At 47.3% G+C, this 12590-nt stretch overlaps 1 protein-coding gene across 1 annotated transcript; it reads right to left on the bottom strand.

Annotated features, from left to right (window-relative positions):
- Window positions 1-4341: 4341 nt before the first annotated feature.
- Window positions 4342-11954, bottom strand: ZAR1L (zygote arrest 1 like). The gene is made up of 4 exons (XM_088460150.1): window positions 11322-11954; window positions 11038-11130; window positions 7685-7759; window positions 4342-4639 (listed from the first exon to the last, which is right to left on the bottom strand). Exons 1-4 carry the CDS (start codon window positions 11919-11921, stop codon window positions 4496-4498), a joined length of 912 nt encoding a protein of 303 aa, XP_088316276.1. The 5' UTR covers window positions 11922-11954; the 3' UTR covers window positions 4342-4495.
- Between the last annotated feature and the right edge of the window lie 636 nt (window positions 11955-12590).

Genomic DNA, 12590 nt, shown 5'->3' with positions numbered 1-12590 from the left:
CGATGGTATATTCTTGCAGAAGATGGTTTCCAAGCTCTTAGCATAGTTCGTACTACGAAGCTGGAAAACCCCCTGGACCTTAACATGGCCGTCTCAACAGCCATGCCATCAAAGATAGCCGAGTCAGGTCCGGGTGAAGACAAGGACCCTGTGACAGTAGGTCCAGATGTAGCGGCAACCGCAGAGGAATGTCCACGGACAGACCCTGAAGGTCTGAGAACCAGTGCCGTCTGGGCCACGCGGGAGTCAAAAGGAGCGTCCTTCCTTCCTGTTTGAATTTCTGGATTACCCGTGGAAGAAGGGAAAACTGAGGAAAGAGATAAGCAAACCTGTCCATCCAGTGGACGTTCCGAGCATCCACCAGAGACGCCTTTTCGTCTCTTGTGTGAGACCCGTACACCAGCAACTTGTTGTGCAGTGATGCCATGAGGTCGATCTCTGGAAGACCACCACCTGTCCACCAGAAGTTGTAAGACGACCTGGTGCAGGGACCACTCCCCCGGATGAACGTCCTGACTGAGAAAGTCAGCCTCCCAATTGAGGACTCCCGGGATGAATACTGCGGATATGGCCGGGAGATTGCGCTCCGCCCAGACCAGGATGCGGGACACCTCTACGAGTGCTGCCCGACTCCGGGTTCCTCCTTGCAGATTTATGTAGGCCACGGTGGTGGCGTTGTCCAACTGGACCTGCACGGGGTGACCCTGGAGAACCCGATGTGCCTGCTGGAGAGCATTGAAAACAGCGCGGAGTTCCAAAATGTTTTTTGGAAGCTCCTTCTCCGCTTGAGTCCATTTGCCCTGGAACAAGTGTGGACCCGTGACCACTCCCCAGCCCCGAAAGCTAGCGTCCGTTGTCAATAGGACCCAGTTCACCACCCAAAACGGATGACCTTTGTTGAGATGGGTCATCTAACCACCAGGCAAGGGACAGGCGAACCTCCAGAGTGAGCACCATCGTCTGGGATTTTAGACTGAGGCAGTCCATTCCATTTGGACAGGATCAATTGCTGCAGAGGTCTGAAATGAAACTGGGCATATTCCACCATGTCGAATACTGACACCATGGAGCCCAGTAACCTCATCGCAGAGTGTAGAGACACACGGCAACTCTGCAGACAACTGCGCACCCTTAACTGCAAGGCAGAGATCTTTTCCCCTGTCAAAGATCCTCTGCTGACTGGAGTCCAATAAGGCTCCGAGGTGCAGAATCCTCCGAGACGGGATCAGGGTGGACTTTTGCCAGTTTATCAACCAGCCGTGCCATTGCAGTACTGCAATAGTCAGATCCAAGTGGCGTAGAAGGAGCTCTGGAGACCCTGCTACCAACAAAAGGTAGTCTAGGTACGGCAACATGCGGACTCCCTGCAGCCGCAGGGACGCCGCCATGACCTTGGTGAATACACGTGGTGCTGTCACCAGGCCAAAAGGTAACGCCCGGAACTGAAAGTGATAGTTGCGGATTGCAAACCTTAGGAACTGTTGGTGACGCAAAATAGGGACATGCAGGTAAGCGTCCTGTATGTCCAACGACACCATGTAATCCCCAGATTCCAGCGCCAGAATGATGGACCGTAGGGTCTCCATCCAAAACCGCGGTACCCGCAAGGACTTGAGGGCTTTGAGGTTGAGAATCGGACGGTACGACCCATTGGGTTTCTGCACCAAAAATAGATTAGAATAGAAACCCTGGCCCCTCTGGGAGAATGGAACAGGCACTATAACTCCAGCCTGGAGCATAGTGTGCAAAACCTTCCGCAGTTCCATGGCTTTGGTCTGGTCTAAGGGAAGACCCATGGTGAACAATCGGGATGGGGGCCTGTGCCAAAAGGAGAGGGCATACCCGTGAGAAACCACCTCCTGAACCCAAGTGTCTGTCGTAGTTGCCGACCAATACTGGGTGAACTGCAGCAGGCGGCCTCCCACTTTGGGATCCCCAAAGGGAGGCCCGGACAGTCAGGCCACAGGCTTGTCATCAGACTTAGGGGCCGTTTCCTGGGCTTGGCCGATTTCTTGGGCCCAGCCTGTCGGGGAAAGGACTGTGCCTTAGGCCTACCCTGGGCCCTATAAGGCCGAAAGGACGACATACCCGAACTGGAAGGGACCGCAGCAGACGGGAGACATGCAGACTTGGCTGCCGCTAGCGTGGCCACAATTTTGTCCAGATCTGGACCAAAGAGGATTTCTCCATTAAATGGCAAAGCTTCCAATCCCTTTTTGTAATCAGCGTTCGTCTTCCAGGATCGCAACCATAAGGTGCGACGAGCAGCTACAGCTGCTGAGGAAATGCGAGAAGTGAGGGTACTAATATCAAAGACCGCTTCATTGTTGTAAGTGGCCGAATCCCGGAGGTTGCCTATCAACTCGGACTGTTCAGCCGAACAGTCGGAATCCAAAGACTCCTCCAAACTATCGGCCCAGTGCTCCATAGCTCTGGCTACCCAACATACAGCCATAGCCGGTCTGGAAGCCGCCCCCCCCCCCCCCCCGTGAGGGAATAAATGGACTTTAGGCAGATCTCCACCTTACGGTACGTAGCATCCTTCGAGGACATGGGCAATGTGGCACTTGAGAACCCACCTGAGGGGGGATTCCCACTTAGCAAAATAATTATCCGCAAACAGATAAGCCACCGCTAAACGTCTTTGAGGCTGATAGTTTGCCAGGATGTTTCCACGCCTCCTCTAAATGGTCTACTAACTGACCCGAAGGAGGAAACACTGGAGTCACCCTTAACATCCTTGAAAAAGGCATATTTGGACTTTGACACGGGAGGATCATCATCCTCAATAACTAAAGCTGTGCGGACTGCACGAATAAGGCCAGGCATATAAACCTTAGACTTAGCATCCGTCTCTTTAGTACGGAGAGGTTCTTGGTCAGAAAGATCCAGAATATCCCCATCGGACGTCCAGTCATCCTCGTAAGGAGCGGACAGACGCCCCCGGCCGCTTGTGAGGCCGCAACACAGACTCCCCTTGTAACACGTCTGACATGCTGTACAGAACTTGTCAGTGAAGTAACCCATGCAGGCTCCTGAGAGACCTGAGGGGGGGAAATAGGGAGACTGGGGTACCATCAGTTGTCTCAGTAACCCCTGCACGGGTGACGACACCACTGACTGCTGGGACAATCCCATCTGAGAGAACGCAGGTTGTGGAGCTAACTGGCCCACCAGAGTTGTAAGTGCTTTGGTGAAACAAGCCCTGGGCGGTTCCTGTACTGAAGCCGTGACAGTAATTGGCTGCGCCAATAAAAACACTGCTGACATAGCCCCTCCGAGCTACCCTCCCCTCCGCTATAGGTACCTTGCATGTAGTACACAGAAGCTGGAGAGGAAAATCACTTTCAGACATGATGGCAAGTATGTGACCCCTCTCACTGATACTCATTAGTATAGTGGGAGAACCGCCCTGCAATCACCGCAAGGGCTTTAGCAGAAGAGCAGGGACAGTGAAATGGCTGACAGAAAGTGAAAGTACAGGCAGCAGACACATACAATGCAAATAAATTAATCCCTGCACTATCAGCGCTGATCCTCAACTACGCAGAGTCTGGTAGGAGACAGCGCTGCATACACAGACCTGTTGAAACGGAGGAGAGGTATGCCAGGGGACCCAGACTGCGATGACACCGATCAGCAGCGTTCACCATGCTTCTGTAAAGATAGCCACCGAGGAGCAGATAGGAGGCTGGCCTGGAGGAGCGCTGCCACAGGGCCAATCGGCAGGTGCAGAGAGGGCTGTGTGCAGCCGGGAGGTGCTGGCTGTGTACAGGGAAGGTGCGCTCCCCTGGCATGCAATTAACCCCTGGGGCACCAGATGGGCAGCCACAGCTGCCTTGAAGAAAACTTCAGGGGCTATCATTAACCCCCCTCTAAACAGGTGCTCCGACTCTGAGCTGGGCACCAACGAAACTGGGATGCCTTGGCTCGGGGAGCAGGGTATAGGAGGGGTACCCTAGTGCATCCTGGGAGGCTGAAAACTTAACTCTATGGTGCCCGATGCCTGACGTCATCACCTATACCCCCAAGGTATCCTATGGATACCCTATGGACCCTGATGTAGAAACATGCACTGTTTGGGGTCCTGAGGACTGAGGGAGAACCTGTGATCTAATCAATAAGTGGACTTGAAAGCAGTAAGTAGAAAAGCATGTAGGGGATCTGGCTGATCCTCCCTTTGCTCAGGTTACAAGTCTTACCGTTTATCACTAGTATGGATAATTATACATATACTTTATGACCAAAACTTACAATTGTTCTCATTAACGTCCCATAGTATGTTGTGCTCCAGTTACAGTATAGTATATACTTGTGGATGGAACAAAGGAAATTTGCATATACTTTCAGATAAACTTTATTTACACTGTATACAAAATTAGGTCACTACAAAACAGACATTAAATTCTTTAGGCCATTCTTCATTGCCAGGTCAAACATGAGTGCCATGTGGTCATACATAGTGCTCCTTGAGCAGACCAGGATGTGCGCCACGTCAGACAATATACTTGAAGCTGTAAGTATTGTCACACGAGAGCTTTTTGTTTTTGCAGCGACCACAGAGTTCTTGACGGTGAGGCCTCTTCAGATCTATGTGTCTTTTCTTTTGTGGACAGGAGCAGCGAGTCTTTGTACAAACCTTAAAAAAAAAAAAAAAAAAAAAAAAACCAGCTTTAGAATACACTAATGGGAAACTGACTAGAGTCTATGAACATCCTTGCCTATAGCAGTTGTAATACTACCCAGGAAAGGTTTAATCCTATCTAAAGCTGGGTATACCCCAAGACAACTGAACAGTCATCCGACAGACTCTCCATCCTGACAATTGTTAAGTGCATATCACTTGCCAATCATCGGCCCGATATGTCGTGCCTGACATCACAACTGGGCGGGCATTTAAGTGTATTTGCAATATGTACAGCTGCGCTACAAGATTGCTTGAACCTGTATCAGGAGCCATTTGGGGTTGAGATAACCAGCCTCCTTCAAAATACAATAAGCTTTGCACTACTTGGTGCTGCCCAGCACAAATGTTATGTGCTGCAACTAAGTTAGTCATCACTTAACTATCTAAGCATCCTGAGAATATTAATGAAGTACCATTTCTCTGTATTTAGAATAGTAAGTCTGGATTTAATAGTTATGGTAGGACATGCATTTACAGTAATAGACCTATGAAAATGTTAATAGGATTGATTTATATAAAAGTTATTTTGGGGTATGCCAATCTTTACAATAGAATGAATTAAAGTGTTCTTATATAGGCCAGCCGGTGTTCTTAGTGTTTATACACAGACATGCATAACATTTACAATGCGTGTTAGCAGGGTTGTGCACACACAAGCAGCTTATGCAGAATATAAAGGATGCAGCATGTACATATTCTTTGTGCAACTGCAGTTATATCCGCATGCAAAGTGCTATGGCTGTGACACTAATGTAGCATTTCGCATGCACATACAGCCGCAGTCACACAATACAGGCATGCACATACAGCCGCAGTCACACAATACGGGCATGCACATACAGCCGCAGTCACACAATACGGGCATGCACATACAGCCGCAGTCACACAATACGGGCATGCACATACAGCCGCAGTCACACAATACGGGCATGCACATACAGCCGCAGTCACACAATACGGGCATGCACATACAGCCGCAGTCACACAATATAGGCATGCTGCATATTTTAATCAGCAGAAGCTGCTTGTGTCCTATTTGCATTGCAAATAAGACATTTTAATAAAAAAATGTCACACGAAGAGACGCTCAGCGCTACAGTCATTCCACAGCATGGTGCAACTAGAAGGGCCGTTTAACATGCAAGGATGCTAGTTGTGGACACATCTGTACGTCACTTTACAGTTACATACAGGGGCACCAAGAGGTTTGGGAGCAGGTACTATATACCCAGGCCTGGGATAGTTGGAGGGGCCCAGTCAGGTGCTGTTACTGGCAGCTGTAAACAGTACTGCCCCTTAACTATGCATTAGATAACAGCACTGACCCCTGCATACATAACATACCAGCAACGATTTACATTGTGAGCTCACCAGTGATTTGATGCAGAGAACCAGTGATTTGATGCGATTAGCTTGCAATGCTTTCTGGGAGTTGTAGTCTTCCTGACATTCTATTTACCAATCATTTTGAGACTAACTAAATCTCCAAGAATGCTGTGGGCCTAAAACAGATGACCAATTATAAGTCTAGTCCTCAGTCACCTAGCCTAATATACCTACAGCCAGGTAAGTCATTATGAGCTGCTGACTGGTTTTGGTCAGGTACATTGTAGAACACTGATAACCATTGTTTAAGTAGCAGCAGATTGGACAAAGCGATCTCCTCACTGCAGTCAGCTGTACTGCTATACAGCAGTAGATGGCAAAGGATTTAGGATTTTTAATGAATTAGTATTTCCCTGGATTTGGCCACACCACCACCCCAGAGATCACAACAGCCCTGGTTACAGCAGCATTCCCAGTGGACAGAAGCCATCATCTCATGAATGTTTATTTAGCACATAATAGCCATTTAGATTCAGCTAGACAAGACTGAAAGCTGAGGTTCATATAGAAGTTACTAAGAAATATACCCCTTTTACACCAGAGCAAAAACCTGGGTTTTTTCTGGGTCTACCCAGGTCGCAGCTCAGTGTAAAATGGTCCCTGAAAAATAACCCAGGTCAAGTGACCCAGCAATCCAACCCAGGTAGCTACCAGGGTTGGACCCAGGATGGACCCGGGTAATGGTGCAGTGTAAACTGTGCAAGCCGGGTTATCTGACCTGGGTCATGCCTAAAATGAGCTGATTGTGGTTGTGGAGCATTCACCTCCCACTTTTTATGACCTCACAGGTTTAGCAGGGCAGACCTGAGTTTAGTGTGAACAGGGCTGACCTGGGAATATCCCAGATCGAAGGTGCAGTGTAAATGGGTCTCACCTGGGTCTGACCAGGGTTGGAACCATGTCCAAAAACCCAGGTTGGACCTGGGTTTTTGGTGGAAAAGAGGTATTAGAGAAGTGGTTCCCAAACTTGTTTGAATCACTGCACCCTAGAGTATCAGTATTCTTTTCATGGCATCCCTGGGCCAAAAGTTTGAGAAAGTCAGCAAAAATTAAGATGAAGTAAATTGTGCTCATGTAACCCTCAAGTTAGGTACACTAAACAATTATGTACCCAGCAATGTTGCCCACAATCACAGCACCGACATATCAGGCGGTCCATACACACTGATACGGTGCCCGGCCATCCGATATGCCGCTCCCCCCCACCCCACACAGTGCTGCATGGGATAGTCAGCTGCATCGCCTGATCTTACTGCATGTACAAAAGATCAGGTGATGAGGCAGACAACCCCACAGGAGCACACACTACACATTAATGATTTGTTGTTCTGTTGTGTCGGAATTGGCCAAATAGTTATTGTGTAGTTGCCTTCAGGTTCAGTTATGTGGTGGTTGACAGGACTGCTTTTTTGCCACCTATTGTTTGATTGGCAGTCATTAGCACTTGTTTTGCTCATCAAGCTGACTGAAAATCATTTTATTTGGTACTGGGCCACAACCCGAAGCACCCCTGCAAGTGCCCAGAGGCACCCCAGAGTGCCACAGCACCCAGTTTGGGAACCACTGATTTAGAGTAAAATTCAACTTTTAACTCTAGAACGGAACACTCACCTGGCACTGAATTGCTTCTACTCTGTAAGGATTAAATCCCTTTTGACATTTGCGACAAAGTTGTTTAAAATAAACCTGCAGTAAACAGAATTGGAGAGAGATGATGTTACTTTATAACACATTTAGGCTTATTTAAGTGCAACACTAGAGTGAGTCCTTGATATATAGCATATGGAAATAAATATTGTAGTCCGTAATGTGTGGTACACTTCACCGTGGGAATAGCAGTCTGGTCAATCCACTGATTGACTGACCTAGTAAGTATGTACCTGTGCATACATTTACCAGTCAGCCAACAGATATGCTGGCTACAGGGCATTGTCACCCTTTGTTCCTTGGGCCAGACCTATGAGCCAGTCATCCATACACAGGCACAATATATACATATATGTAACATTACTGATGCATGGTCAAACCCTTATGATGATTTGCTGTACAAATGACATAGTGTAATGAACTTTCTATCACTTAGTACATCTAGCAGTGTACACTATCTGAACCTGTTTGATATCGCATCAGCTGTGCAGCACAGCAGATGTTATATACCAGGCCTGGCCAACCTGTGGCTCTCCAGCTGTTAGACTATAAGTCCCAGCATGCCCTGCAACAGTTTTAGCATTCCCTGATGGCAAAACTGCAGTAGGGCATGCTGGGACTTGTAATTTCACAACAGCTGGAGAGCCACAGGTTGGCCAGGTCTGGTATATAACATCTGCTGTGCTGCACAGCTGATGTGATCTCAAACAGGTTCGGATAGTGTACACTGCTAGATGTACTAAATGATAGAAAGTTCATTACACTGTATGATGTCATTTGTACAGCCAATCATAAGGGTTTGACCATGTATCAGTATGTGCTCAGCTGTCAACTCCTGAAAAGTTAAGGATCAATGGATTTTTTTGGACCAACCACTGAGCTCTAAAATGTTAGACTGCTTTTCAAACTGTATGACATCTCATGCATTAATACACTATTCCAAATCAAAGGTCATTAAAAGCACCAACAGTTCATTTTAGTCTGTAAAGCCTTAAGGTGCATACACGTGATGATTTTTTTGAACGATTAAACTAGAACGTCGTTACCGTTCAATCGTTGAAAGATTGTTCAGTTTCTGAGTTATAACGATGAATGATTATCGTTCATGCACGTTCCATTTTGTAGTTCATGCTGACTGACCAACTGAGCGATTTTCATTAAGGGAAGTTACAAAAATAGTTGAGTTAAAAAAAAAATAGTTCATTACACTTTAAAAAAATCTGACAGATAATAGTTCATAAAATAATTGGTGTATGCAGCTTTAAACATGACCTACATCATCCTTGTCTGAACTCCATTCTCCAGAACACTTGTACATATTGGGACCATGAAGTAGAGCTTTATAGTAATTCATAGCAGATCCATGTTAACCCTGCATTTTGCCACAGGGGACCAAGAATTGTCATGGGAACACTGCTGCCCAAAGCGACACAAAAGGGCATGAAGCCAATGTAACACCCCACCGTAAAGACAGAACTACAGCTAGAAGAGCAAGACTTTCTAAACTGTTCCATGAATATTTGTCTCATTCTACATTTGACCACATACTTTTGTGCATGTTATGCTGGTATTAAGGCCTTTCTGGACCAATACTTTGTTTAGATCTGAATCTGCAGAACTGTCTACAACAATACACTATTCAAGAGGTTTCCCTAACGCTGTCATTAGGGTTTAAGTTTTAAGGATAGCCAAAGCTTGAACCCAGACTTAAATAAAATTGACAAAGGTACTAATTAAGTCACCTGTGCTCAAGCATGGATAGCCTTAAAACCTGGACTAAAGGCCCCCACACATCAGCAATTGATTGCAGCAATTGTGCAATTTGCAATCGATTGTGTATAAAAATCTACCTTTTTCAGTCGATTGCAGAATTGCCACAATCGATTAAAAAGGTAAAGATTTTTATACACAATCGATTGCAAATTGCATGATTACTGCAATCAATTGCTGATGTATGGGGGCCTCAAGTTATGCAAGTCAATATAAATTGGAATTTTGACAAAGTCTGCTCATTCATAGTCAACAAGCTGAACGTATGGGAAAATCAAGACCTTTATTAGAATTCTCTATGGCTGCTCCATTTTGCAGGGTCTCAGCAATGCCTGCAAACCCTTCTTACATTATGTAAATTGAGCAGGGATGGTCAAAGGGTTCATTCCATCGATTGAGAGCCATGGATTTGAACCATGCATGGCATCCTTGCTGTGGGAAAAGGGACTTGGGTGGGCCAATCAGGGAATGGACAGGGTTAAAGCTCCACAGGCAACAAAACTATGAACCTTGTGGAAATATTGCTGCATCTCTGCCATTGATGGCAGAGAACCATTAGACCTCTGCCATCTATAGCCATCACCAAAATGGAGTCTTCTTTAGGAAAGTCACTAACTAAAGGCATTAAGTACATTATTGGTACTATAAAAAAATTCAAATCAAATAAGGTCTATAGACCATCAGCTTTCCACCTCAACTCCAAGTGGTTTGTGAGGCATAGCAAGACCACCATCAGTAAGCAGGTTAAAGGCTACAAATAAAGCTGGCCACAGACTGCACAATAGTGCAGCCAACATGGAGGAAGGGACGATAACTAGAGCACCTCCATACACTACACAATGTAAGTGGCCCATCACCACTCAGTTGGCTCAGCAGCAGTTGGGAGGCAATTATTGGGCAGATTTGACAAATAATTCTGACAGTTCAGGCTGTGAATCATGATTGCTCAGTAACACTGAATACTACGATACCCTCCAACATGATCTGTTCCATTAGGTACAGAATTATCATTATATGGCGCCACAAATGATCCGCAGCACCTTACAAAGCACATAAACAAGTTGTAGACAAGAGACTTACAGAACACAGGACATGGATAATATATATTGCTACATTAGTGACCATAACACCCAGATAAGCAACTGAGCATAAGCAGCCAAGTGTTAGGTGCCCTAGTGGTAAGAAGTATATGAAACTAAAGTAGGGAGAAGTACAAGAGGTTAGAGGGCCCTGCTCATAAGAGCTTACATTCTAAATGTTCAGTTCCTGAACTTCCTTCATATTTATAATTGCTGCCACGTGTGGTGAGAAACCCTTCTCAGGACTAGTTCAACACAGGTGACTGCAATCATACACTAGGTGGGAAGTTCAGGAGCAGAGCATGTTTGGCCCTCTGGTTTGCATGATTGTTGGCTATTGTACAGGCAGCGCACGGCTATTGTACAGGCAGCGCACGGCTATTGTACAGGCAGCGCACGGCTATTGTACAGGCAGCGCACGGCTATTTGGGGACACCTGGTCATTTAGTTATACAGAAATCACTTCACCTTGTTGCTTCCAGAAATGCACCACACGTACGCGCTCTCCCATCGGGTTTTACAGTCTTTGCAATGGAAGTAGCCATATTTCTGCTCCAGGAACTGAAAGGAAAAGTCGATTGACACAAGTTAATTAAATCTCCCCCTAAATACAGTTTATGGGCCCCCAGCACTCACCCCAGACAGTCCCCCTCCATGCACAGAGCAGTCTGACTATTGTAGGTTGCATCTCTGGAGCTTTGTCCCCCTGCAGTATATCCCCAGGGCTATCATGGTAACCCCAGTAATGATACCTGGAAAGCGGATCTCTGCTGCTCCTCCTGGCTGAGGACTCTCTCCGGCGATCCACCGGGACCCTTTACCTCCAGGGCCGCAGCCCGGGTCTCTGCAGCGGCCTCCTGCACAGTCTTGCTCCCCGGTGTCGGCTTATAACCAGGATCCGGCGGGCTCTTCCGAGCTGGGCGGCCTCCCTGGGGTAGGGAGAAGACCCTGCGATCCACCACCGGGGAGTACACAGCCACCGGGCGGGTAAAGCGCACGGGCTCCGCGGCCTGCGGTTTGGAGGAAACGGCAGGGGGCGCTGGTTTCCGCAGGGTGCGGGGCCCCAGGGAGCACTGGACCCCGACATCCACACGGGGGTTCACCTGTACCCCGACCTCCTTGGTGTTGGCCTTACGGTGCCGCGGGGTGAGGTTGGGGTTCACCTGGGACAGGAGGGCTTTCAGCTGGGCCCGCTGGACGTTATCCAGATAGTCCGCGGGCTCGGCGCTTTTGCCGGCTCTCCAGGAGGAGGGGCCCTGCTTGTTCCTGGTCGGGATCTGCGGTGTCGGGGGCCCATAGCGGCCGCCATGGCTGGGATACGCGTTATAGGGCGCGAACATGAAACCAGCCATAGCGATACACCCTGTATACTGGGGTGGGGAGGCCCGGAGCTCGGCTTTATGGCTTTCAGGGTTTATTACCCCAGCTGCCCCTCGTTGCACAATTACCCTAATGGGGCTGCACTGGTGCAAATATCCCATTCCAAACCGGCGTATCTCTAATTCAGTTAAAAGGAACCGTCACCTGGTGGCTGTAAGTTATTATTATTACACAGCCAGAACTTTGTGTCATCTGTGTCCCTAATTTACTGATTTCTAAAGATTTACCCTTGTTAATTCCCCCAATTTTAGTATCGACCCGCTGGGAAACAAATACCCTAATATTCTGCATATTAGATACACTCATTTTTTATTTTTTTTTTATATTCTAATTCTCTTGGATTCATGTTGCATAAGTATGAAATAGAGTGTGTGATGATCACATTCAACACAATGGGGTCTGTGGACCTGGAGAAGTCTCTACAAAAAAATGTCGTCTCCAATCTGCAATGTTTTGTTTACGTTCCAATGATTAACGTCCATTGGAACATGTAAGTAATCCCCTTATTCCACTGACCTGAAAATCCAGGGTTATTGCACGTGAACGTACATCAACCCAGGATTTTGGTCAGTGGAAACAGCTTCACCCAGAAAGCCAACCCAACTAGCGAGCAGGGTAATTCCCAGGAAGGTCCTGGGTAA

The sequence above is a fragment of the Taudactylus pleione genome, unplaced genomic scaffold (assembly GCF_031769625.1).
Source record: "Taudactylus pleione unplaced genomic scaffold, aTauple2 ptg000043l, whole genome shotgun sequence".
Classification (NCBI taxonomy): Eukaryota; Metazoa; Chordata; class Amphibia; order Anura; family Myobatrachidae; genus Taudactylus; species Taudactylus pleione.
Note: the sequence above shows the minus strand (reverse complement) of the source record. Positions and strands in the feature narration are given on the sequence as shown.